The sequence below is a fragment of the Alligator sinensis genome, unplaced genomic scaffold (assembly GCF_000455745.1).
Source record: "Alligator sinensis unplaced genomic scaffold, ASM45574v1 scaffold292_1, whole genome shotgun sequence".
Lineage (NCBI taxonomy): Eukaryota > Metazoa > Chordata > Crocodylia > Alligatoridae > Alligator > Alligator sinensis.
In genome coordinates this window covers 630,436-655,763 of record NW_005842509.1, presented here as the reverse complement: position 1 = coordinate 655,763, position 25,328 = coordinate 630,436, and the positions used below count along the sequence as shown (strand labels likewise).

General features: G+C 45.2%; 1 protein-coding gene across 1 annotated transcript in view; it reads right to left on the bottom strand.

Annotated features, from left to right (window-relative positions):
- Positions 1-25,328, bottom strand: part of SCUBE1 (signal peptide, CUB domain and EGF like domain containing 1) — a 356,000-nt gene that overhangs the window by 95,657 nt on the left and 235,015 nt on the right. Inside the window, exon 8 of the mRNA XM_014523611.2 lies at positions 8,880-9,002. Coding sequence (XP_014379097.1) covers positions 8,880-9,002 — 123 coding nt within the window. The remainder of the gene's footprint in view (positions 1-8,879; positions 9,003-25,328) is intronic.

Here is a 25,328-nt window from a genome sequence, read left to right as displayed (position 1 = left end):
CCAGCTGGCACAAGTCAGAACCTGAGTTTGAATTCATGCCACTGAGGATACAGCAAGAGACTTTAGCTACTATGATAGCATACCCCAAGTCAGTGCGGCAGATCACCCCTTACTTTATCTTGGGAATCTATTTGTGAAGGGCACCTGGAAGCCAAGATCAGTGCTTAGCCAAAGAATTACCTGTTTTATGGAAACAAACTAAAATATGTACATCCTTATTGGGGATTTAGATGTCCATTTAAAACGAGGTTTATTTAACTCACTTACCATGCGTGTAGAACAGAAGTGCTAATGCGTCACTCCCTTGGAGAGGGATTCTGACTGTAATTTTACACATGGTTTGGAGTTACTAGACCTAATAAATCATGCTTTCAAGGACAGGAGGAGAGAACTAGGGTTATTTAGTCTGGAAAAAATAAAAGAAAGATGATTGGAGGATTTAATAATAGTTTTCAAATACATGAAGGGCAATCATACAGAGGCTGGAGATGTGGCTGTAGGGGATGGGACTAGGAGCAATGGACTCAAGCTGCAGCAGAGAAAATTTAGGTTGGAGATGAGAAGGAACTTTCTGACACTGAGGGCAGTCAGGTACTGGAATAGGCTACCTAGAGAAGTTGTGGAATTTCCATCATTGAAATTTTTCGTGGAGGTAGGCCAGACACTTGGCCGGGATGCTTTAGTTAGGGATGATCCTACCCCGAGCAGAGGGCTGGACTAGATGGCTTTGCGAGGTCCCTTCACTTTGCTATGAAGCTAATCAGTACATGAAAGGAACCATAGGAAATGACAGAAATAGGTAGATTTTAGACTAACTGCATTAGGTTTCCCCTAAAATTTTAAAAGTGGCTCTGGATCCTACCATAGAGAGGGTGAAGATACAGGTTAAAATGAGGGAATCGTACATTTCCACAAGGAAGATGAAGGAGCCTTGATGGAAGGATATTTCCATCACCAGGAAATTCACAGCCTTGCTAAGAGGAAAAAAAGAGTAGCTTCAGCAGCAATAGTTAGTTTAAAACTGGTCACCTCTCACTAAAAACTATTTCTGGGGAGACCTCCATTTCCCTGGGTTTGCACCCCTCCAGTGGGCAAGTTAAGTTGTTTCTAGTCACTTCTGTAACCAAGAGGCATATGTTTATGGACATGTTTAGGGCTTGATACCACATAGGACATTTTGCCTACAGATTGCAGAAGCAGTCTCTTAATCTGCAGGCGAGGCCTCCAACATTGAAGAGCCCCTCTGAAACCAGGTGCATTTACAACAAGACTGAGAACAAACACAATATTCAGGCTTCCAAGTCAAGAATAATGAAACATCCAGGTTCTTTTCATGACCTATTCCTAACATGAAGTATAATCTCATAATGAACACAAATCTTTATTTTTAAAAGGGAGACATATGGGTGAAAGACAACATCGAAGGTAAAAAAAAAAAAAGGAGATGAATAAAAATTATAAACATGAACAATATTATCTTCCATAAATAAAAGCTAAATCTTAGTGATTCACACTGTGGAAGGTTAATACACCCAAAATAAAACTGCACAAGTCTTATAATAACAGTTTTAAGGCTACTCTTGTCCAACAATTACCAGAAAAGCCCCTGGAGGATTTATAATCCAGCACAGCCACTAACCTCAAGCCACTATCTCCAGTGCCTGCCATTTAGAACCAGAGCCACTTCCACTGACTACATTCTCTCTGCAGAGTAGGAAACAAAACGCAACTAATTCAGACTTAAGCAATTCCTCTTTCTTAGCTTTACTTCACTCTTCGTTAGCAGATCTACTGATTAAATGAATTCACCAATCATCACATTAAACACCAGACAGAAGAGAAGTAATTACAATTCACCCTCTTCTGCAAGCTAGAGATCATATTATATCATTATAATCTAATTTAAAGTCCCAAATCCTTCAGGCAGCAAGGGAGAAACAAGTGTTTTCCTGTTATTTCATCTGATGAAGCAACAAAAAACTTTGGTGACTCTAAGAATTCGTATAGCTTAGGCATCCTTTGAACTTATAAGAAGTTATTGCTAGAGTCACCATTCCCACTTAGGCTAGGAACAGAAGTTACATATAAACCGGCTTAAGTGATCAGAAACATGTTTAAACCTGTAACAGAAGTTCAGTGCATATAAACCAGTTTCAAAATGGCTGAAACTGGTTTAAGATAAGCCTGGCTGAAAGTAGTATCAGACTTAACTGATTTAGGTCAAACTGGTTTATGAAGCGTCTGTCCCAGACCCCTTCCTGGTTCAAGTTAAATAAGAAAACCACAGCAACCCAGGATGCTTTGCAGCCCTAGGCTTGATTGTGCCATTTGCTCCAGAGAGCAGGGTTGGCCCCACCCCTCTGCTCCCTAACTGAAGCAGTAAGGGCTGGTTAAGGTGGGCATGGAAAACTCAGTTGGGGACACATCCAGGTCAGCCTGGGGGCTGGTGGGGCAGCTCTTGCCAGACTTTTCCCCACTGGAACAGAGGGGGTGAGGGCATAGGCTGGTAGGCTCAGGTGAAGGAGGGGGGAAAAGGGGGTTTAAACACCCTCTCCCACTGGCACAGTATCCAAGCTGGGGTCTGCTTGGCAGGGGTGTGGCAGCTCCTGCCAGGTTATTCCCCATTCACCACTGGAGTGGAAGAGGCAGGGCAGGAAGCCTGAGAGGGACTTCCCCCCCCTTCCCCAAGCAAGCCCCAGCTTGGGATCCAGGGCCAGGGAAGGAGTTTAAACCCTTTCCCTGGCCCTAGACCCCGGCTGGAGTTAGCTGGTCAGGGGGCAGTCCCTCCCAGGCTGCTGCCCACCCCCCCCCCACTTAGGTGGTGAGCATGGGGCATGGCCATACCCTGGCCGGGTATAGTTTCCCTAGGACGGCAGCTCAAGTGGAGAGCAGGGGGTGTGGCTATGCTTTGTCCTGGGGCCAGTGCACTGAGCCAGGGAAGGGGGTTTAAACCCCCTCCCTGGCCTGCACAGGACACCAGCCCAGGTCTGTCTTGGGGGAAGGAAGCTCTGAGACCACCTGCTGATGTCCAAGAAGGAATTTCTAAATACGTGGTTGTAAGGAGACACTCTGCCTTTAGGATTATGTAAGACTTATGCAAGGCTTGCTCTTGTCTATTTTGGTTTATTACCTTCCATTTTAAGTTAGACCAAATTGTGTGCTCTCACTGTATTTTACTGGGCTGTAACTTAGGCAAAGATTTTTGGTTGTTCTTTGTTGTCTGCTTGAGGTTTGAAATTGCTGTGTTCTATATATGCTCACTTCAGAGAAAGGACTATCTTGGTTTAAGCTTTTATTAATTCAGTGCCACTATCTTTTTCTCCACTCACTCCCTCCTCAGCCTGAAAGGGGTACCCTTCTCCCACTCAATCAGGGAGCTGGGTGGGGGCTGGTATTGGCACAAGCCTGGCAGGTGCTGCCCCCCTGCCTGGGGTCTCATGTGGGCCATGGTGGGGGGTTTAAAGCACCCCTCCCCCTGGCCTCAGGGTGCTAGCCCCAGGCTGGAGCCTGGCCAGGCCTCCTCTACTCGAGCAGAAAGGGGGGAAAAAAAAGCCTTACAGCTTCAGTCCCTTTCCTTTGGCAGTAGCTGGCAAGCATGCTCTAGCCTCCCCTGGCTTCTGGCCTGAGCCAATGCAGGCATGTAGCTGCACTTCCTGAATAAAAAGTGAATGTCTGTTCACTTGCTTCTCTGTTTAATCCTTAGACGAACCTCCAAAAACTGAATTCATTCAGCCTCGGGCTTTTTGACTGTCTGTACTTAGCTTTAATGTTGGCCAGAAGGACACAAAATGGCCTTTGCTGGCTCTTCAGCAATGAAAAAGTAGGATGGTCCAATAACATTTACATTTTTAGGCAAGGATGTCACCTTTGATCACATAAGAGGGAGAAGAACAGTTTAGTTTAACCAAATTTGAGCATTTCCCCTTTTTTGTTTCTAGATTAAAAAAAAAAAAAATTGCTAATGCTTTGGCACATTCCAAACCAATTGCTTGTCATTTCCTAGACTAATAAGCAAATGGAAAGGAAAGTAATACAAATCACTTAAAATATTTATTAATTAAATTTGTTTTTAAGCAAGCACTTTAAAACAGGCTGTCAGACCCAAGGAGATTCAGTTTTAAAATCTTCCTATTTTTTGCTCATAACATTTTTCAAGGGACAATGTCTATTTTCTTATTAAATATAACTCTGTCAAAGGAATAACATAGATAACCTGTTACCGCCTACTCCTACTTTCAGAGGCCAGACACATGAATAAAGCAAACTTAGATTAACAAGTTCTGACAGTCAGAGAGATTTCATTAATTTCCTGTCAGCATCCTAAACTTGCCATCAGTATGTAGGTGCACATAAAAGTTTTATTGATAAACATCTTTTAACAATGAACAACAGCTTTAGAAAAACTGGATTTATTTTTGTATGCCTTGTGTTGACAGGGGTGTGTCAGCTCCTGCCAGGTTATTCCCCATTCACCACTGGAGTGGAAGAGGCAGGGCAGGAAGCCTGAGAGGGACTTCCCCCCCCTTCCCCAAGCAAGCCCCAGCTTGGGATCCAGGGCCAGGGAAGGAGTTTAAACCCTTTCCCTGGCCCTAGACCCCGGCTGGAGTTAGCTGGTCAGGGGGCAGTCCCTCCCAGGCTGCTGCCCACCCCCCCCCCACTTAGGTGGTGAGCATGGGGCATGGCCATACCCTGGCCGGGTATAGTTTCCCTAGGACGGCAGCTCAAGTGGAGAGCAGGGGGTGTGGCTATGCTTTGTCCTGGGGCCAGTGCACTGAGCCAGGGAAGGGGGTTTAAACCCCCTCCCTGGCCTGCACAGGACACCAGCCCAGGTCTGTCTTGGGGGAAGGAAGCTCTGAGACCACCTGCTGATGTCCAAGAAGGAATTTCTAAATACGTGGTTGTAAGGAGACACTCTGCCTTTAGGATTATGTAAGACTTATGCAAGGCTTGCTCTTGTCTATTTTGGTTTATTACCTTCCATTTTAAGTTAGACCAAATTGTGTGCTCTCACTGTATTTTACTGGGCTGTAACTTAGGCAAAGATTTTTGGTTGTTCTTTGTTGTCTGCTTGAGGTTTGAAATTGCTGTGTTCTATATATGCTCACTTCAGAGAAAGGACTATCTTGGTTTAAGCTTTTATTAATTCAGTGCCACTATCTTTTTCTCCACTCACTCCCTCCTCAGCCTGAAAGGGGTACCCTTCTCCCACTCAATCAGGGAGCTGGGTGGGGGCTGGTATTGGCACAAGCCTGGCAGGTGCTGCCCCCCTGCCTGGGGTCTCATGTGGGCCATGGTGGGGGGTTTAAAGCACCCCTCCCCCTGGCCTCAGGGTGCTAGCCCCAGGCTGGAGCCTGGCCAGGCCTCCTCTACTCGAGCAGAAAGGGGGGAAAAAAAAGCCTTACAGCTTCAGTCCCTTTCCTTTGGCAGTAGCTGGCAAGCATGCTCTAGCCTCCCCTGGCTTCTGGCCTGAGCCAATGCAGGCATGTAGCTGCACTTCCTGAATAAAAAGTGAATGTCTGTTCACTTGCTTCTCTGTTTAATCCTTAGACGAACCTCCAAAAACTGAATTCATTCAGCCTCGGGCTTTTTGACTGTCTGTACTTAGCTTTAATGTTGGCCAGAAGGACACAAAATGGCCTTTGCTGGCTCTTCAGCAATGAAAAAGTAGGATGGTCCAATAACATTTACATTTTTAGGCAAGGATGTCACCTTTGATCACATAAGAGGGAGAAGAACAGTTTAGTTTAACCAAATTTGAGCATTTCCCCTTTTTTGTTTCTAGATTAAAAAAAAAAAAAATTGCTAATGCTTTGGCACATTCCAAACCAATTGCTTGTCATTTCCTAGACTAATAAGCAAATGGAAAGGAAAGTAATACAAATCACTTAAAATATTTATTAATTAAATTTGTTTTTAAGCAAGCACTTTAAAACAGGCTGTCAGACCCAAGGAGATTCAGTTTTAAAATCTTCCTATTTTTTGCTCATAACATTTTTCAAGGGACAATGTCTATTTTCTTATTAAATATAACTCTGTCAAAGGAATAACATAGATAACCTGTTACCGCCTACTCCTACTTTCAGAGGCCAGACACATGAATAAAGCAAACTTAGATTAACAAGTTCTGACAGTCAGAGAGATTTCATTAATTTCCTGTCAGCATCCTAAACTTGCCATCAGTATGTAGGTGCACATAAAAGTTTTATTGATAAACATCTTTTAACAATGAACAACAGCTTTAGAAAAACTGGATTTATTTTTGTATGCCTTGTGTTGAGCTTGCATGACAAAAAAACAACAGATCTAATTCTTGTCTCAAGTTTCACACTCGTGAAATTACACTGACTTCACTGGCAGACCTTCTGATTTGCACCATTACCATGAATTGTTGTTTTCTACCTTTGGTGTTGAATCTTATTCTGCCTTGCTTAGCTGTACAATGAAGAGAGTCTTGCTTTCTAAAATTTTTGCCCCTATTTTTAGTGGTTAAACCCCCACCTGCCAGATCATCCGTGTCTCCTTCAGTGTTATTTCTGCCTAGTCATGTGACACTAACTCTTGTCATCCTGTGCTTTAACCATCCTGTTACTGCAAGAGACAGTCTTGATGAGTCACCTGTGTCAAACTATACAGTTAGGGTCTGGTAGGCTTCCTGGATAGTGGCAATGCCAATGAGATGCAATGGAAAGTCTTAGAAATTCTTTGCATATCCTCAGAAGGTGCTCTCTTTTGTTGAAGACTAAAGGGAGCCACAAAAACCAATTACACTATTTACTGCTTTATACAGTTCTTAGCACACTTAAGAAGTCATGTAAACATTTCCTTAGCAATAAAGATGAGAAACTTCTACAAAAAACAATCTCTATCCATATTCTGCCACACTTTAAAATTACCTTCTTCTACCAATTTACATTTATCTTTTCTATTCTGACTTGAGAAGATTTTAGTTATAGTAGCACAAATGTTTGAAAAAACTACATTTTAAAAAGGTACATGCACAAGTATTTATGTTTAAAATAATTAACTACTCAATCCAATCAGTGAACAGAAACAGTATCATGTTATTTACCTGACTAGTTGTAACATGCATCACAAACAGCCAACAGAAAGAAAGCAAGAGCTGTAGAATAAATACATTTTATTTTCCACATTTTACAATTAGGGAAGTGTGACAAGGGACCAGGTTAAGGCTGGATCTCAACACTGGCCCGCCCACCTGTCTGTGTGAGGTAGTCCACCCAATCTCACATGCCACGACTTGCTGTTCCATAAGGTGACGTAAAATGTGGGAGGCTGCCCATTTTACTGCCCCAATGCCAGGGGGCATTGTCCATGGATCCGTACCATCTCTACACCATGTCCCATGCCTCATAGATGGCATCATAAGATGATCACAACTCCAGCCCGAGGCCAGAGCAACTCTGCCCCTTGCTGGGCCTCTCACATACTACTGACACACTCTGCCCTCTCACAGGCCTCTTACATACTTCCTCTTACTGGTCCACTCTCAACCCACTCTGCTTCTCTTGAGCAACCCCCTTTGGCCATCAGACTTGCCTACTCTCATACTGGCCAGTGCACAGGCAGTACCTTTGGGTCACTTGAGCTTCCCTACTCTACAAAGGCAATAATCTTATGCCTCAACACTGGGCTGAACTCTGCCCCTATCCCCTTCTGGGGAACTCAAACAAGTCCTTGCTCTTGTGGGGGTTGGGCTCTGTACAGCCCTTCAGATTGCTTGAGCAACCCTACTCTACACACCAGCCGCGTAGCCCTTCAGGCCTATTCTACAGACCCTATTCTACACCCCAATACACAGTCCTTCAGGCACCACTGTGCACCCTACTCTGTGCAGGCCTCCAACACAATTTCACCCTCTGACCAGGGCTCCCTTTCTGCTCCCACACTGGGGTCAACTCTATGCCCCATCACTGGGACTCAGGATCTTACACCACAGATATACCTGGCCCCCAATGCCTGTTCCAATGTAAAATTACCCACTGGGTAGTGGGAGCTGGGGTTATAAGGTGTGCCTACCCACTTTTCACTGGGGAGGCAGCTGACCTGACATTTCTGAGGAGTTGCCCCACCAGGTCATCCTTCCCCAGCAGGATGCAGTTTCAAGTCATAACCAGGACCAGGAGCTGCCTACCATCCCCATAGCTCCTGTTCTTACCTCCATGGATGTTCCAAGCAGCAGCTCATCCAGGTGTTGTCCTTTGACTGCCAGCAGCTGAATACTACCTCATTCCTGAGAGCCTGGATCTAAAATGGAGGCAGCTCATCCCTCTCCTCCTATCCCAGGACTCTCCTGCAGTCATGTGACTGCCTCATTAGAGCTATCCCACACCTGCAGGCTGCCTTGCTGCCTGCTCACAAGCCTTAAAGTGGCAGGCACCAAAGGTGCCCCGCCACAGGGAGTGATGACAGAAGCCATCTTATTTTCTGAATTCCACTGTTTTAATCCTATTCACTTAAATGGGCTACCCTGTATTTATCCCAATGTACATGAGATAAGCATTTGGCCCACAAAGGTCATACAAGTTGCCCAAAGCACACAAGGTAGTAGAAAACATTAGATTAGAACTCAGGAACCCATAGGCTGTACTTATTCCACTACACCACTTGGACTCTCATACTGCAGTGAGACCATACTATTCATATTACTAGACAAATTAAAACCAGACTGGGAAAAACATAACACTTTAAAACAACCTTCTATACCATCCCCTAAGAACTCTGGCTTTAGCAGTTTCTTTCTACCTTCGATTTCTACTGTGGATTCCTAGAAATTCATAGAAATAATTTAAAAACACAACTAAAATTCATTCCAATCAAAATTCACTTCATAAAAGCAGAATAGAGAAGATGACTATTACCTTGGCAGGTTCGTTCATCTGTTAGTAGTTTGTAGCCTTTCTGACAGCTGCATTCAAAGCTGCCAACAGTATTTCGGCAGAAGTGATCACAGCCACCATTGTTTACCAAGCACTCATCAATGTCTGAAAGGAAAGGATGGGAAAAGATTAGTTTAATTTCAGGAATACTGATGGGAATATGAGAGTTTGTCCAGTTCACAAACCAAGTAGACTGCTGGCAACATCAAGAATTATAAGAGGAAAATAACATTCCCTCTTCCCACCCGTTCTTGGTAATCCGAATAAAGGCAAAGGATTGAACAGACCTGGAGACTGAAGTACTTCCTTTAGAAATGGTGCCCAGGGGTACTGCAGGCTGAGGTAATTTGGTAGAAAATGCTAGGAAGCCAGCACTGCTGTGCCTCAAATATACCTGTTCCTAAGGATAAATGCAAGACTTCAGTCTCTAGGGATGTTAATCCACTACCTTTAGGAAGAACTAATTCACATTAAAAATTTAGAAAATGGCTTTTATTAAAGCACTATATGGATTTGTCCCTAGTATAAATACAGGCTCTACTGAATATCATCTACCCTGTGTATGCATACCTGAGGTGGAGCACCTTTGGGATGCTCGCCACGTGGAAGGGGCTGCAGCAGGCTGGGACAAAGCCAGAAGGGAAGGCAGCCAAGTGAATCCCCCAAATGTCATTCTAAGGGGGGAGGTGTGTGGTGAAGCACCTTTGGGGGGTGCTCACCACTGGAGGGCTTTCACAGGCTCTCAGGGGAGCCTGATTTGGAAGAGCAGTAGGGGAAACCTCCCTCAGGAACTATTTTAAGGGGGGAGATGTGTGGCTGGGCACTGTTGGTGCCCGCCACTTTAAGAGCGGAGCCAAGCAGCCCACAGGTGCTTGATTGTGGCAGCCATTTTAGATCTCTGATCGCCTGCAGGGCAGCTTGCTGATGGCAGGCCTGGCAGTAAGGTTCTATGCAACTTCCTGGAGGTAAGGGCAGGAACTGTAGGGGATGGTTTGGAGGCTCCTGGTCCTGGGTATGATCTAAACCTGCACCCTGCCAGCAGTGGGTGGTCTCGTGGGGCTGTCAGTGGTACAGAAGCCCCCAGGAAATGCCAGGCCAGTTACCACCCCCGTGAAAAGTGGTAGGGGCACCTTAACCCTAGCCCTCACCTTTGGGTGGGTTACATAATATTGGAGGTAGTGGGGCCAGGCATGGCTGTGGCCACCTGAGCCTTGTGGGGTGTAGGAACCCAAGGAAAGGTAGTTGGGGCCAGGCATAGCTACAGCCATCTGAGCCCGCTGGGGAGGGAAGCCCTGTGGCCCCAGTGTGGGTGTGGTGGGAAGCCTCTGTGAGGCGGCTGACCCATGTGAGGGGAGTAGACCAAGGTATGTCTTCGGGCACCTGGGGCTGTAGTTTGGGCCAGAGGCCGAGTAAGGGGGGCTCAGCCTGAGAGATAGAGGTGAGTCCTGACCCTGGTAAGTCTTTCACCACTGGGAGGCTGTGTGTGGGTTGAAAGTGAGACCTATAGTTGAGCACAATGACCTGCTGCTCTGGGGGGAGAGGGGGGAATGAGTCCCTGTGAGACCCCGGAACACCAGTTGTGGTGTGAGTTAAGAATGCCCTGGTGAGGGGTGATCCCAGACAGGGGGCTGAGGTGAGGAACCCCAGTGTGGGGGGGAAGAAAAACCAGAGGGTTGGGGGCCCAGTATGTATAAGTGTATAGAGTTGCCCTGGAAGAGGCCAGGGTAAGCTTAGACCTGGTTGGATAATTGGTTGGCCATTACCCCGGTGAGGGTCATGGAGAAGCCCAAAAGATTGTACATCTGCCACCCAAGGTATGAGCTAGCTAAAGCCTATGGCCTAAGGGGCCTGGTCCAAGAGGGAGCAAGGCAGTATAAGTAATCGATGTGTGAAAGAGACCCTGTGAGAGAGGGTGGAGTATGAGAGGCCCTAGTGACAGGAGGGTGGTATGAATGTGCATGTGTCTGAGGCCTGACAATGAGGCTTAAGCTTGGTCTGGCTGCAGGCCGGGAGCACATTGTCATCTGGATGCCATTTGCGAGGCTTGGGCTGCAGTGTAGGGGGGGAATGGAGTCACAGATAGCGCCCCCTGGAATCAGGGCAAGAATGGGCAGCCTCCTGCCTTAATTAATATCCTAATTAATTAACAACAAGGCATGGCAGGTGAGACAGGTGGGTGGCATGCCTAAAGGCAAGTGGGGAAACTAGCACAGCGGCTAGTTGGAGAGTCCTGCTTTTTGCCACAATACCCATCCAGTTTGCTGCACTATTCATGTCGGGCCCATTCAGAATTACTTGGAGGTGTTGTTTTCCAATCCAGATGCATGCGGCACTTCCACTGAATTTATTCGGGAGTCACATGCATAGATGGAGGTCAGAATGAAGTGTTTGTCACAGTAGTGTAAGTGGAGGGGGGTGGGTTGGTGGGGCAAAAATAGTAGCAGGTGCCACCACCATTAGCAGTACAAGTAGTGATGGTCTGTGCACTGCTGCTGCCTAGTGCACTTGAGCATTCAGTTATGCATCCGATCTGTCACATGAAGCAATTCTTAAGGTACTGGGAAGGTTCCTGAAGGACAAGATACATTCCATCTTACATTCCTCAAGATGGGGAACCCCAGCACTTCCTACTGGGGTTAGGAATTGCTGGGATGTTTAACTCCCTTCTCCACCTCACATGGCCTTGCAGAACTAAACTTCCATTTGAAATATTGACCATCTTAACTGTACTCTCCCAGGCTGAGGATTCAACTTAAGTTACAGATTCAAAACTCATTTGAAAACAGGTTATTTTTAGGGGAACAATGTGTCTTTCTTTTGGGAATTTGTATCGTAGGAGAGGTAACATGCCACAGACAGATAGTAGCATATTCTTCTGGATAGGAAGCAACACCTAACATGACATAATGGTCTTAGAAAGTGATTTTTCCCAATGACCCAGAAAGGCTCTTACCAGCAAAACTTGGAAATTTTCAGGAATATCAATTGACCATTTAAAAAGCAAATCATGCTAAGAGTAAGTCTAGGTGTTAAAAGACTTATCATATAGAGATGGAAATCTGCCAAAGATATCAGTGTTGCTGTTGAGTGACATGGCAGTAAGAAAGAGATACTGTAATTTATAGGAGAGTTTGGGAGATTGAAAGAGATGTTTTGTTTTATATTTTTGGAAATGCCACTATGTTATTATTAATACCTATAAAGAATAGACATTTAAATGCCGCCCCTCCCCCCTTATTGGGAAAAGCAGAGGTGACCCAGGCACCAGCACTACGACCCAGTGTCAGCCTCCCGGATCCAGAAGCTATATCAGGCCAACCGTCCCAAGGCGGTGAGAGAGATCCTGGAGGGACCCTTGGCTTTCTGCCAGGTCCCCCGGGAAACTCTGTTCAATTATTTCAGCAGGGTCTTCAACCCCCCAGCAGAAGCCACCGCCCCACGCCCTGTGACCGTCAAAGTGCTGACCCCCGTTCCCCCAGTGGAGGGGCTCGAGGATGTCTTCACACCGCAGGAAGTGGAAGCCCACCTGAAGAGGACTAGGGACACCGCCCCTGGCAGGGACTGTATCAGGTACAGTCTCCTTAAAAAACGTGACCCGGGCTGCCTTGTCCTTTCTGTTCTTTTCAACAGGTGCAGAGAGTTCCGGCGCACGCCTGCCATCTGGAACAGGGCCATGATGATCCTCATCCACAAGAAGGGAGACCCAACCGACCCCGGGCAACTGGAGATCCATCGCCCTGTGCTCCACTGTCGCCAAGCTGTACGCCAGCTGCCTGGCGGCCCGCATTGCCGACTGGACAGTGACTGGCGGGGCCACCAGCCGGAGCCAGAAGGGCTTCATGTCTATGGAGGGCTGCTATGAGCATAACTTCACCCTCCAGATGGCCCTGGACAATGCCCGGAGGACTAGGAAGCAGTGTGCGGTGGCGTGGCTGGACATCTCCAACGCCTTCAGCTCCGTGCCCCACCACCACATCTTCGGCATCCTCCGTGAGCTGGGCCTACCGGATGGTGTCATCGACCTGGTGCGAGAGCTCTACCACGGATACACCACGACCGTCTGCACCACCGATGGAGAGGCCGCTGAGATCCCCATCTGGTCAGAGGTGAGTCAGGGCTGCCCCCTCAGCCTTATCTTCAACATAGCCATGGAACCACTCCTTCGAGCCATGGCAGGCGGCCCCGGTGGGCTCGACCTGTACGGCCAGAAGTTGAGCATCCTGGCCTACGCCGACAGCCTCGTTCTCCTTGCCCCTGATGCCACCCAGCTGCAGCAGATGCTGGACGTGACGTCCGAGGCGGCCAGGTAGATGGGCCTGCACTTCAATGTCCGCCAAGTGCGCCTCCCTGCACATCGACAGGAGGCAGAAAAGCCGCATCCTGGACTCCACCCTCACAATCCAGGGCCAGGCGATGAGGCACCTGTGTGACAGCGAGGCCTACTGCCACCCGGGGCTGCCCACCGGCCACTGGGCCAAGCAGACACCAGAGGAGACAATCAACGGGATCATGCCGCCAACAAGCTGGACTCATCCCTGCTGGCCCTTTGGCAGAAGATAGATGCTGTGAACACCTTCCTCATCCCCCACGTCGCATTCGTCCTGAGAGGCTTGGCAGTCCCCAAGACCCCCCTCAAGAAGGCGGACGCCAAGATCCAGTGGCTGCTCAAGAAGTGGCTGCACCTGCCGCTAAGGGACAGCAATGAGGTCCTGCACATCCCCTACTGGCAGGGGGGTGTCAATGTCCCCTGCATGGGAGACCTCTGCGACATCGCGGTGGTCACCCACGCCTTGCGCCTCCTGACCTGCCTGGATGCAATGGTAATTACCATTGCCACCAGTGCCCTCGAGGAGACCACCTGCAAGAGGATCGTGAGGCAGCCAACCGGACATGACTTGGCCACCTTCCTCAGCGGCTCGCTGGAGGGCAAGTTTGGCAGAGATGGCAGGGACTTTGCCTCGCTGTGGAGCCAAGCCCGCAACGCCATGCGCCACCTTGGGAAATGCATTGGCTGCGCCTGGACCTGGACCAAGGAGTGCTGGGAGCTGGGAGTCTCCCTGCAACCAGGCCCACACACTGACCGCGTCACTGTGACACCCTGCATGAAGACCTTCCTGGAGAGGTTCCTGAAGGACGCCGTCCGAAACAAGTATGCCAGTGACCTGAGGGCCAAATCCAACCAGGGCAAGGTCTTCATCACCTCAAAGTGGGACTCCAGCAACCAATTCATGCCCAGCGGGAGCTTCATGCACTTCGTGGACTGGCACTTCCTCCACCACGCCCGCCTCAACTGCCTGCCTCTGAATGGGGCCATCTGCTTTGGCCACTGGGACAAGAGGTGCTGTCAGTGCAACTACGCAGCGGAGACCCTCCCCCATGTGCTGTGCAGCTGCAAGCCGCACACCAGAGCCTGGCAGCTCTGTCACAACTCCATCCAGGACTGCCTGGCAAGGGCCATTCCGGCCGTAGCAGGGGAGATCTCCATGAACTGCACCATCCTGGGCTGCGAGAGCCAGATGTGACCCAACATAGTCATCACTAACGAAGAGGCCAAGAAGGTTCTGATCGTGGATGTAACCATTCCCTTCGAGAACCGGCGCCAATCCTTCACCGACACCTGGGCTGGCAAGCGGGAGAAATACGCCCCACTGGCCGACATCCTGAGGGGCCGTGGCTATGACATGACGATCAACGCGCTCATTGTGGGAATGCTTGGAGCCTGGGACCCCAGCAACAAGAGCGTCCTGTGTGCCTGCCACATCATCCACTGCTACACCAAGCTGATGTGCTGCCTCATGGTGTCCAACACCATCCGTTGGTCCTGCGACATCTACATGGAACACATCACGGGCCACCGCCAGTACTCCAACCCCACCAGACGAACCGCCACAGGACCGGACCCAGAGGGGACTGCCTGAACCTCCCCCTCTGCACCAGATGGACCTTCACTTCAAGAGTATTCTTCAACAACAGATGACCCTGCTCCACCCTAAGAGGACCCCCATGATGAGACTCTATCTGGACTGAGACACTTTTCTTCGAACCACTTCTTCCACTGTTGCAGACCATTGTAACAGGTTTGTGTGTATCTATCTTCTTTCCCTCTCAGCGTCGCAAATCCCCTCCCTCCCCTTCCCCCCACCCCCGGACTTAGTTGGATAACATTGTATCTCCTGTAACCTAGTTGCGTTCCCCTCCTCACCCCCATCCCTCTAATGTTAGTCCCTCGCTCGGGCGATCTGTATTTCCCTCCCGGCTTTGTCATCTTTTCTGGATTCACAATCCTAAACATCTACTAATAAAAGTCAATCTGTAACCATTGCTGTGTAATACCTTACAAAAAATGCATACAACAAAATATGACAGCAGAAGAGTATCCAAGTTAGAATGTAAATGTAGGTTTAGAACATTCAGCTTTAATTACCGCCTCCCTTTCTCTTAGCAGAAATAGTTCCTTTAGAAGTAGTTCCACTGAAGATGATAGACATATTCCCTGAGTGAGGTATTATTTAGTATGACAGATTCAGCACTACAGAGGTAATCAAGCAGACTCTTTTCAGAAGATGCATATACAGCAAGCAGAGTGGGTGGAGATTGTGGCTGAGGAATTAATACTCAGGACTTTATTGTAGGTCTGCTTCTACAGCTCCTTTGTGGGGAAGTACCTTTCATTACAGGCAATTCGAGTAACTTTGCAAACACTCAAGGAGAAGCTTAGCAGGATCAGGCCACATGCATTTCTGTAAAGGTGAGTTGTGTTCTCTGAGATGCACAGAATTCAGCTGTGAAACTGAGATAATAGTAGGAGCTTTATTTAGTATCAATTGTTAGGAGCTAAGCATTCAGAGTAAATCAATTTAATTAACAACTGCATTGAGTTCTTTGGCTGTAATCTAAGCTGATGCCTGAAGTCGGGAAGCTACAATCAGTAAAATCCAGCTTCCACATTTCAAAAAGTTGGCCTTCCGCAAAGAGAAACACTGGACTGCAGTTCAGAATATTGCGGGCCTAAAGACTAGACACAGCCATATTTGGTGTCAACGTGTACCCAACACGGCAATAATAGCTCAATAAAAGCAAATCAAATTACATCACAAGGCCTCACTTTTCTCCCTCCAAGGTTTCTACTCTTTTTAGGCATCCTGCACAACTGGGTCTCTAACCAGTTTTATAAATTATGATTATCCATTGGGAGATTAAAAACTCCAAACACTCTCAACCAACTAAAAACCTTGAATAAGAAAAATTCCTGACTTTGTTTTACTGCAGTGTGGTATGTACTATACAAAAGTAGTCAACCTTCATAAAGACTCTCTCTCAATCATGATGGGCACAGTGTCATGCCTCAGTTTTAGTTATGTCTACAGTGTCTCAGGTTGCTGCTACACATTACATATATTACACAATTTACTGGCTAATAATGCAATACATTTAAACTGGCCACACAAGCAAAGATGGGTCACAAATATAAAGTAATTGTCACTTGAAAAAAATGACTATCCAGCTATAAAAAAGTCCACTAGCTACGAAGTTAATGCTTGCAAATGTGTAACAACTCTATAGCTGGTTTCCAGGTTTCCATTCAGCTTTATCTGAACATGTAGCAGGGCCCTCCGACATCATGGGGACAAGGACTGACTATTTAATTATGACCACTGTTTTACATGTTTGAAACCAAATTGTATTCATGATATCTTCATGGTCCCTGAAAAGAGAGCCTTTACAGGACCTAAATGAAACGTTCTTGAACTCAGAGGGACACAACTTATGTAAATTACTATAGCTCCCCTGAAAATGCAGTTTCAGCAAATTTACACCAGCATAAAATCTGGCCCACAGTTTGGATGATCTCAAAGGAGAAGGAAAAAAGTATGATTGGTATGCTCTATACCCTTTTGGTTGAAAAAAATGGATGTGGTGTGAGCTTTTGAGCAGCCTTTAGAAACCAGGACCCTCAAAACAGAAAGGAGGTCAATGCTGTTAACTGAAAAAACATTCTAAATAACAAATAGGACCGTGTCTCCGCTTTCACTGTATTTCTTTCCATGGCCATAACAAGATTGATAAGGCATGTAAAAATTATTTTACCCTATGGAGAGCAGAGCATTGCTGCATTTCACTTGAAAGTGAACAGTATCTAACCATATCATGTCTACCCAGTTCATATAAATTGCACCAAGACTATATCTCCCCTATTTTTCTTTCCATAGCTATAAATAATTCTTGCTATGAGCCATATGAAAACATGATTCCACCGTATGAAGGGGGTGAGAGCTCCATTTACCTTTAAGTTGATTGGTACCCAACTTTATTATGTCCAAGTGCCTGATATGAATTGTGTGGAGGCTGTTTCCATGAAATTTCTATCCATAACCTAGACATATGTTCAGTATAGAAATATAATAGGCTAGAAGCTTAGCACTGCAATACCTAACAGTTAAAATTCTTGCACTTATTACTGTGTCAAAACTCCCAAGGAAGTTAATGGGAGTTTTCTTGGACTCTTCGTTTTAAAGTGGGTCATTTTCAGTTGGCTGCATATGAGGAAAGTCACCTTAATTCCTTTCCCCAGCTCTCTGTTCTCCCATATCTCAAGGAATGTGAAAATGCACAAAAAGCTACAACTTCTCAACAAGGAAGGGTATTTGGAGTACCTTGAAAAGTGAAGTGTCTGGAAAATACTTTGCTCACACAACTTGCCAATCATTTCAAATATGCAGACTAAAGGTGTGTAATGAAACCCTAAAGGCTCTTTTTTTTCCCCAAATGAAGTAAGTTGGTTAAGTGATCCTTTATGCATCCCTGTGATTGACACATTACAAGTGCTGAATTATGAACACCAAGGCACAGGCAAAAATGTAGCTATGAAAAACATGTTCCAGATCTATTCTAATGCCTCAGTGGTTTTTACTTGTCAAAGGTGTACCAGGTTGTATTACTTTTTTGTAAGTGAAGTGTCATAAGCAACTACTGTGTTCCAGCTCCTAAATCACGTTCAAATACCTCCCAAACTCTTTCTCTTATTAATATTTTATAAAAGACTAAAGTAAAAAAAATATGGTTATTACAAAGGTAGCAACACCATCTGGAAAGCCATTATTACACTTGAGAGAACTAAATGTAAGCATTAGAGGTGACTTTGTATCATCCAAATTATTATGGAATTTTGGACCTGGAATCAAGTTCTCTCTTCCAGTAAGGGACTTCTGAACACACTGATGTGCAGGGAAAATTAGGATCCAGACTTTGTGACTCGGGCTTACACTGCATTTTTAAACTCCTTGACACGTGTTAATTTTAGAAGACTATGGGATAGCAGTACAGAGAGGAAGGATCTGAAGTAGCTTTCTGCACATGACTGCCCCCAGCTGTCCAAGATCTGAAGCTGGGAGTCAGGGCAGAGGTGGTAGATTTAATTTAAAGGAACAGATGTGTTCTGATAAATTTCATGGCTGCAAATTGACTCAAGGGAGCTAACAGTTATTGCTTATTTTCTTTTTCTTCAGCAATGAATGGAGATGGTTGATGCTGTTCCACCAAGATCTGCTCAGTGTAATTCATGTTTGGTAGCACCTGGTTTTGATCAGACCATTTGTCTATGCAAACTAAGGTTTTGCCTCACCGTTGGCAAGCAGGAAAATAAATTTAGAAAAGGAGAGATTTTAGGCAAAGCAGAATTCAGAATTTCACACCCACGGCTTAAGGGCAACTAGAAGCATAACTAATGGGCAATCCTACTTGTCTCCCAAACAATGATGGATATGGAGATTGACAAAGCCATCTCTAGGCCAGAAGTGAGGCTCTTCCTTGCAATGGCTAGACAAATATTTGAACGGTGTGTGTCTGTCTAGCCGTCTGCAGTTTTAAAATGCTACTCATGACTAGAAAACATTGTATATCAAGACTGGCCTCAAGTGGTTATATACACTTTACAGCCCTCTTACCTTTATTGGAATTAATTAATTAATTACTAGGTTATTATTTAGCATTAATTTATTATCCTAGTATTATTAATACTAGTTATTCATGATTAGGTTTTTGGAATTAATATGGCCATATCAGGCGGTGACATCTAACTTTTCTGGGAAATGAACTAGTTTAAGTGATTCACTTTTTGATAATTTTTTGTGTCACTTTCTTTCTATGGCTCTCTCTCTCACCCTCTTCTGCACCAGCAATTTGAAAATCTTGTTACTAACGTTGCTATTGCAACCAATATTAGATCTTTTACTGCACACAGACCTTACATCCAGTGGGATGGAATGACTATTTCCTATTTCACACATAGGGAAACTGGGGTACAGAGAGGAGAAGTGACTTGTTCAGTCAACAAAAGGAACAGATCCTATATCTTCTGAGTCCTAGTGCAGTGCAAAATCCTACAGGCCACATGGCTTAAGCTCTTTCACTGAGGCAAAACAGCATAGTTGGACCCTGCACACTGAGGTAGACTCTGCATGGGAATATATTGTGCTGCATTTAAAATATTGCCAAAGTCACTGATATTTGTGATATTACAATTATACAATAAATAATAAATAGATTTCATATTTGCAAATCATTTAAAAAAGGTAGTTGAAACTGAAGTAACCTTGAATGAATGTAGATGGGAACTGATGTAAACACACTGACAGTAGCACATTCATATTTCATGTAAGATTCAAAATATCAGCCAAACTATCTATGCCATATTTTAAATAATATATGTCCAGTAGGGCTGTGTAAAGCTTCGGGTGGTGCTTCGATTCGGAGGAGATTCTGCCTGATTCAGTGGCTGAATCTCCAAATCCAATCAGGGGACCAATTAAAAGGTCCGAATTGATTTAAAGCTCTCTGAATCTTTTCCAAAACAGTGGTGGGGCAGCCACTGTTGGGCTGGGCTGGGCTGGGCTGGGCTGGGCCAGGCCAGGCCGATTCAGAGATTCAGCAGCAGCCAAATCTCTGAATCAGATTCAGCTAAATTGATTCAGGACAGTGATTTGAATCACCAAATCAAATCATTGCCCCCTGAATTGGCCAAATCCAAATCTAAAGCGAATATTAGCCCCTTCGCACAGGCCTAATGTCCAGTATATATTATTTGTTGTACAGGGCCTGTTATATTACAGTGTCTCATCTGGACCTAAGGCAGGGTAGAATTCAGGCTATACTCTTGCTGAAAAACATCAGAACAGCTGCAGTCTAGTAGACTGCACTCCGTGAGAAGTAGGGCTGTATGAAGCTTCAGGTGCTGATTTGATTTGGAAGAGATTTGGCCTGATTCAGCAGCCAAATCTCTGACTCAAATCAGGAGACTAATAAAAAAGTCTGAACGAAGGGGGACCCCTGCTAGGCTCCATCCCCTGACTGCTCCCCCAGCCCCTCTGAGCAGCCCCCGACCCCCGCCTGCTCTCTCAGCCCTGTCAATGGCTGCCACAAATTGAATCACTGTTCCCCGAATTGGCCAAATCTGAATCCCAAGTGAATACTAGCCGCTTTGCACATGCCTAGTGAGTAGTTCTAATCCTAGTTTTGCTCCTGAACACTACTTAGAAATTGTGTGAATCACTCAACACATCTATCTGAATTGTGCATTCTGTAACATTGGGATGATAATAACAGTCATTTGAGACTGGAGGAAGAAACAGGTAGAAAATATCTTCTTATTTCCATATGGGTGTGATATGAATCACATTGCTATAGTAAGCAATGTTTTCTTCTCTGTCTCACCTCAGGCTTTACATTCCTTGCTTCCAGAAATGATCCTTTAACAAACCTCAGTATTTTCCTTATTCAATAATGGATATTATCTTTGAGTCTAACTAATTTTAGAGTTCATGTTATACAGATTAATTTGAGTAACTTTCTGGTCTAAATTCCTGAGCTATTTAGGACTATTTTGTGCTGTTTAGGAAACGTAGCTGAATTTTGGGAATGCATGAAGATCAGTGTAGGTGGTTCACATTGGCTAAGTACAGGTGGTCAAAAAGCCCAAGGCTGAATTGATTCTGTCTTTGCGGGTTACTCTAAACTACAGAGATTGAAACAATAAGCAAATGAACACACATTCACACATTCAGGAAATGCAGCCACATGCCCACAGTGGCTCAAGCCAGAAGCTGCTTGGTGCTAGAGCACGCCTGCCAGCCACTGCCAAAGGGAAGAAAATAGAGAAAGAAACCTTTGCCCCCTTCCTGCGGAAGCAAAGGGGGCATGGCCAGGCCCCAGCCTGTGGTCTGCCTAGGGGGTGGGGGAGGAGTAGTGGTATTGAATTCATAAAAGCTTGAACAAGAATAATTCTTTCTCTGAAAAACTATAAACTGAAGAACAAGAAACACAGCATGGGCTATGTGTTTGCTTACTCTTCCTGATGCCCCTGAGGTCTCTAAGATATGTAGTCCAGACTCACAGCAGCAGGACTTTGTAGGATGCTCATCACTTCCTCTTCCTGCTTCCAGGTGCCTCTGGGATTTGTAGTCCACAGTTGCAGGTAGCACTAAGTATGCTAGCAGGGGGTGCACTGAACTTCTGGTCTGTTACAGGTTTAAACCAATTTCTGATCACTTAAATTGGGTTATGTGTAACTTCTGTCCTTGTCATGACTATAAATTTGGAATATAGCTCATGATTTGTGAAATGTTTTATTTTTAGCTCTCAGGAGGATTATGGAGCTCATGGAGTGCTTCCTAGTTGAGAAGGCCAGGCTTATATCAAGGTAAATTCAGCAACACTATATAATGCTTCTTGGGAATTATCGTCTACATTTTTTATATATGGGGAAACTGTGGCAGGAAGCCATGGATGAATGACTTGCCTAGCTTCAAACATGAAGTGAAAAATAACCTGAAAAAGAACAAATGTAATGCAGTTTCCCTGCTTTCTAATTTCATGCTTTAGCCACATCACATTTCCCCCACCCCAACTGTGATGATTAAATGTAATATATGAAAATCATTATTGAATTTAAGTTCCCCTAAGTAGTAAATGAAGGCTGTTTGTTTAAATAGTTGTGTGGGTACGTCATTGCAAACAATTCCTTAATTAACTAAATTAAAACTTGCTTGGAAAGATAGGAATGGACATAATTAAACTGTAATGCTTGCCCCTTTTGAAAAATATGATGTCCAGAAAGCCCAAGAAACAACAAATTTCCCTCACATCACTTTCTTCCTTTTCACCTGTTATCTTTGCACTTTCCTGAAGAAGCATGTCTTCAAATACCGATGGTAATCTGTTACACCGGGATTTAAGTATCAGCTGTTTTCCTTCAGGACATGTTTTTTTCTGACATTATCCACCAACCAATCAATGAAAAAGCCTGCCACACTGCAGAGAGATCAATCACCTTGCAAAACAAACATTACATCCTATTATTTTCTTAGTACAGTTAATTAGATTTATAGAAAACTAAAGGCCTCAGAAGTGGAAAATGAAGAGATTCTGTCAATATAGTTTAGAACCTGAATTCTAATTTTGGGAAGGAAGGGAATTTTTTGAGACTACTCTGAAAAGAAAGGATTTTCATTTTAAAATTTCATTTTTTAACTGAAAAAACACATCAGCACATTCTTGTGGACCCAAGCATAAAGGTGCTATTTTATTGCACGGCAAACTGAAAGTGAAATGGACTGGAAGAGGAATAAAACTGACCTACAGAGCTTTCCCAGCCAAGCTCAGTGAAAGGCAAGAAATAAAACCAGTATAAACTGTTAGAAAATAAATAAATAGAAAATAAATAAGTTTTTTAATACTGCAAATACAAATTCCTAAAGCCAAGTCTACAAAGCAAATTTATCATGTGGTACTCTGAAACACCTTGCATTGCTCCAGGCAAGCTGTTTGAATCAGAAGGGTAGATGGAGTTAATGGGTAGACTAATTAATGTAAAGAGGTGAAGCAACTGACTTGGTTACTCAGCAGTGCTAATTAGCCTGACAGCCTTGTTTTGCTTTAGGAGGTAGCTGGCATAGAACAGCATAGCGTGATTGAGAGCATTGCTAACTCTGGGCATAAATTGCGACTTGTAAGTCCATGCAGCAGGGGGCCAGACCTGTTCCTGTCACACTGCCACCTGGAGCCCAGGGCTAAACCCTCCCCTAAACTCTGTTGCCATCCTGGGACTGCTCAGCCCCATCTCAAAGTGCTGCTGTTCTGGGTGCACATGTAGCCACTGCACCCAAGAGCAGCCAACTCTGGCACAAACTGCACTGGAGTTTATTCTGTCACCTTAACAGCATGTGTAGATGCACCAGCTGACAAGGTAATATTTCTGAGTACACATGGCTTTAATGATATTATTAACAGTGGTGACACACAGAGGGTACACGGGGGTTCACATGCACCCCCTGAGAGTGCTGGTGCACCCCCTGTCAGGCCGCACTCCCTGTTTAGCTGGCAGGGGCAGGGCCCCCCCCCCCCCCCCCCCCCCCTGTGAGTGCTGACTGGGGAGCAGGGCCACTGGCAAAAGTGGCCGTGCTGCTTCCAGAAGTGGCTGCGGGACTTGTGGAAGTGGCTGGCTTGTTTTTGGTGAGTGAGATCAACTGCAGGGGGACCCCCCTGGTCAGAGGCATCAGCCCCTGGGGGATTGGCTGCTGGGGACCCCCCTGGCCAGTGAGATCAGCTGCAGGGAGACCCCCTGCTTGCCAGTGGCATTGGCCACAAGGGGGACCACCCCTCCGGTCGCTGATGAGTCTTGGGGGGGGTGGGGGTGGCACATGCCTCCCCTGACACCAAAGAGGCACCAGTCACCCATGATTATTAACGTTGAAAAGGAAGGATGCTTACATGGTTAGAAAGCAAACTTCTGACCTGTATAATGAGCTAGTAATTCTTTGCTGTTTTTGCCCTAGGGTTGTCAGGATAAATTAATTAAAGAAGTGATTCATAACCAGGGTGTAAGGAGATTCTTTCAAGAGTGCTGTAGAGTACCATACAATGTTAGCACTGTTAGGTTTACAAACATGATTCACAAGATAAGTTCAGAGATTTCAAATCAAAATCCATAGTTGTGGTCTTTCTGAGTTGTTTTCAACAGAAAACATACTCTATTATATTTGTAGGCAAAAAAAAGGAGTGAAAACTAAGGGCTGGCATTTTCCAAGGGTGCCTCAAGTCTATCCAGGGGTGCCTAGAGTCTAAAAAGGCTGAGAACAAATGCATTAAATACTGTGAGGCACTGAGATATGATGGTTACAGGGACAATCTAAGTACCAACAGCAGAAGTGTAACAGGGTAGTTTTATGCCCTTCATGCATGGTGTAGTGGCTGGGGTAGTTGGTTAGCTGCTGTGTCAGCTTATTTTTTGTACCCTCCTTAAGTACACTACTGTCATACAGACTAATTGAGCTTTGTGGAAAAAGCTGGGGTTAACTCTTGCAAATACTACTTAGCTAACTATTTACAGGCAGTCCTTGGACTTATGACACAATTGGTTCCTGAAAACCGTGTCTTAAGTTGAAACGTTGTAACTCGGAACCAATCTTCTCATAAGAAACAATGTTTTAAATGGGGGATTGGTACCTGAACCAAGGCCTGATACCCTATTTTCACCAAAAATACCCCAGAATTTTGTACTTGATCAATTATAGATGAGTAATATAGCTACATTTATGTATTTGTATCATAAATAGCAATCATATTGATTTGGAAAGACTTATTTGAGGTGACATTGCTAGACTTTTTGAAGGGCTCTTGGTTGGACTTTTTGAAGAGTTCTTGGCTGGAGTCTTCTCAGGAGTCCTGGCTGCAGGTTTTTCTGGAGTCTTTTCTGCTTTCTTAAAGAAAGTGTCCAAGCAAATTTGGACAGATGTTCTCCAGGGAGATGAGCAACACAGTGAACTTGTTCGCTGGCGTGGCATCGCATCAGATCAAGTGTAAATCGAAACTGATGTCATAAAGTTGAAACAGAGTGCCAATTTATAAATGTTGTAAGTGTGAAACATTGTAACTCGAAACGTTGTAAGTCAAGGACTGCTTGTACCTATCTCAGTTACTTACGTGGCCCCATTAATCAACAACTCTGTGCCTCAGAGTTGCACTATATAGGTGGCCTGCAACAGACAGAAACAGACTTGTCCACAGTCACACAGCAAGAAGAGGAAACTGAATATTGGTCTGTAAACCAATATTGGTCTACAAATAGGTCTGCAAACATAGGACAGAGTTTGCAGGATCATGGCCCCCATCTTTCCTGAGGACACACTTTAGCAAAACTCACATTAAAGTCCTTGGGAGCTTTGCAAGGGTCAAGATTAGCGAAAGCCAATGACAGGATTTTGAAGTTTTCAATCCCTCTATTAGTCCTGGCAACTATAGTCCTGGTACTATAGTCTTGTTTTTTCAGCTTTCCCAACATGTTGGAAGTTGCAGGACAGAGATATGGGTAAGGACCTCAGGGTTTAGCCCACAATATTTTTCTTAATAGTCCCTCTTTATTTTTGGCTTTGCTTGGAA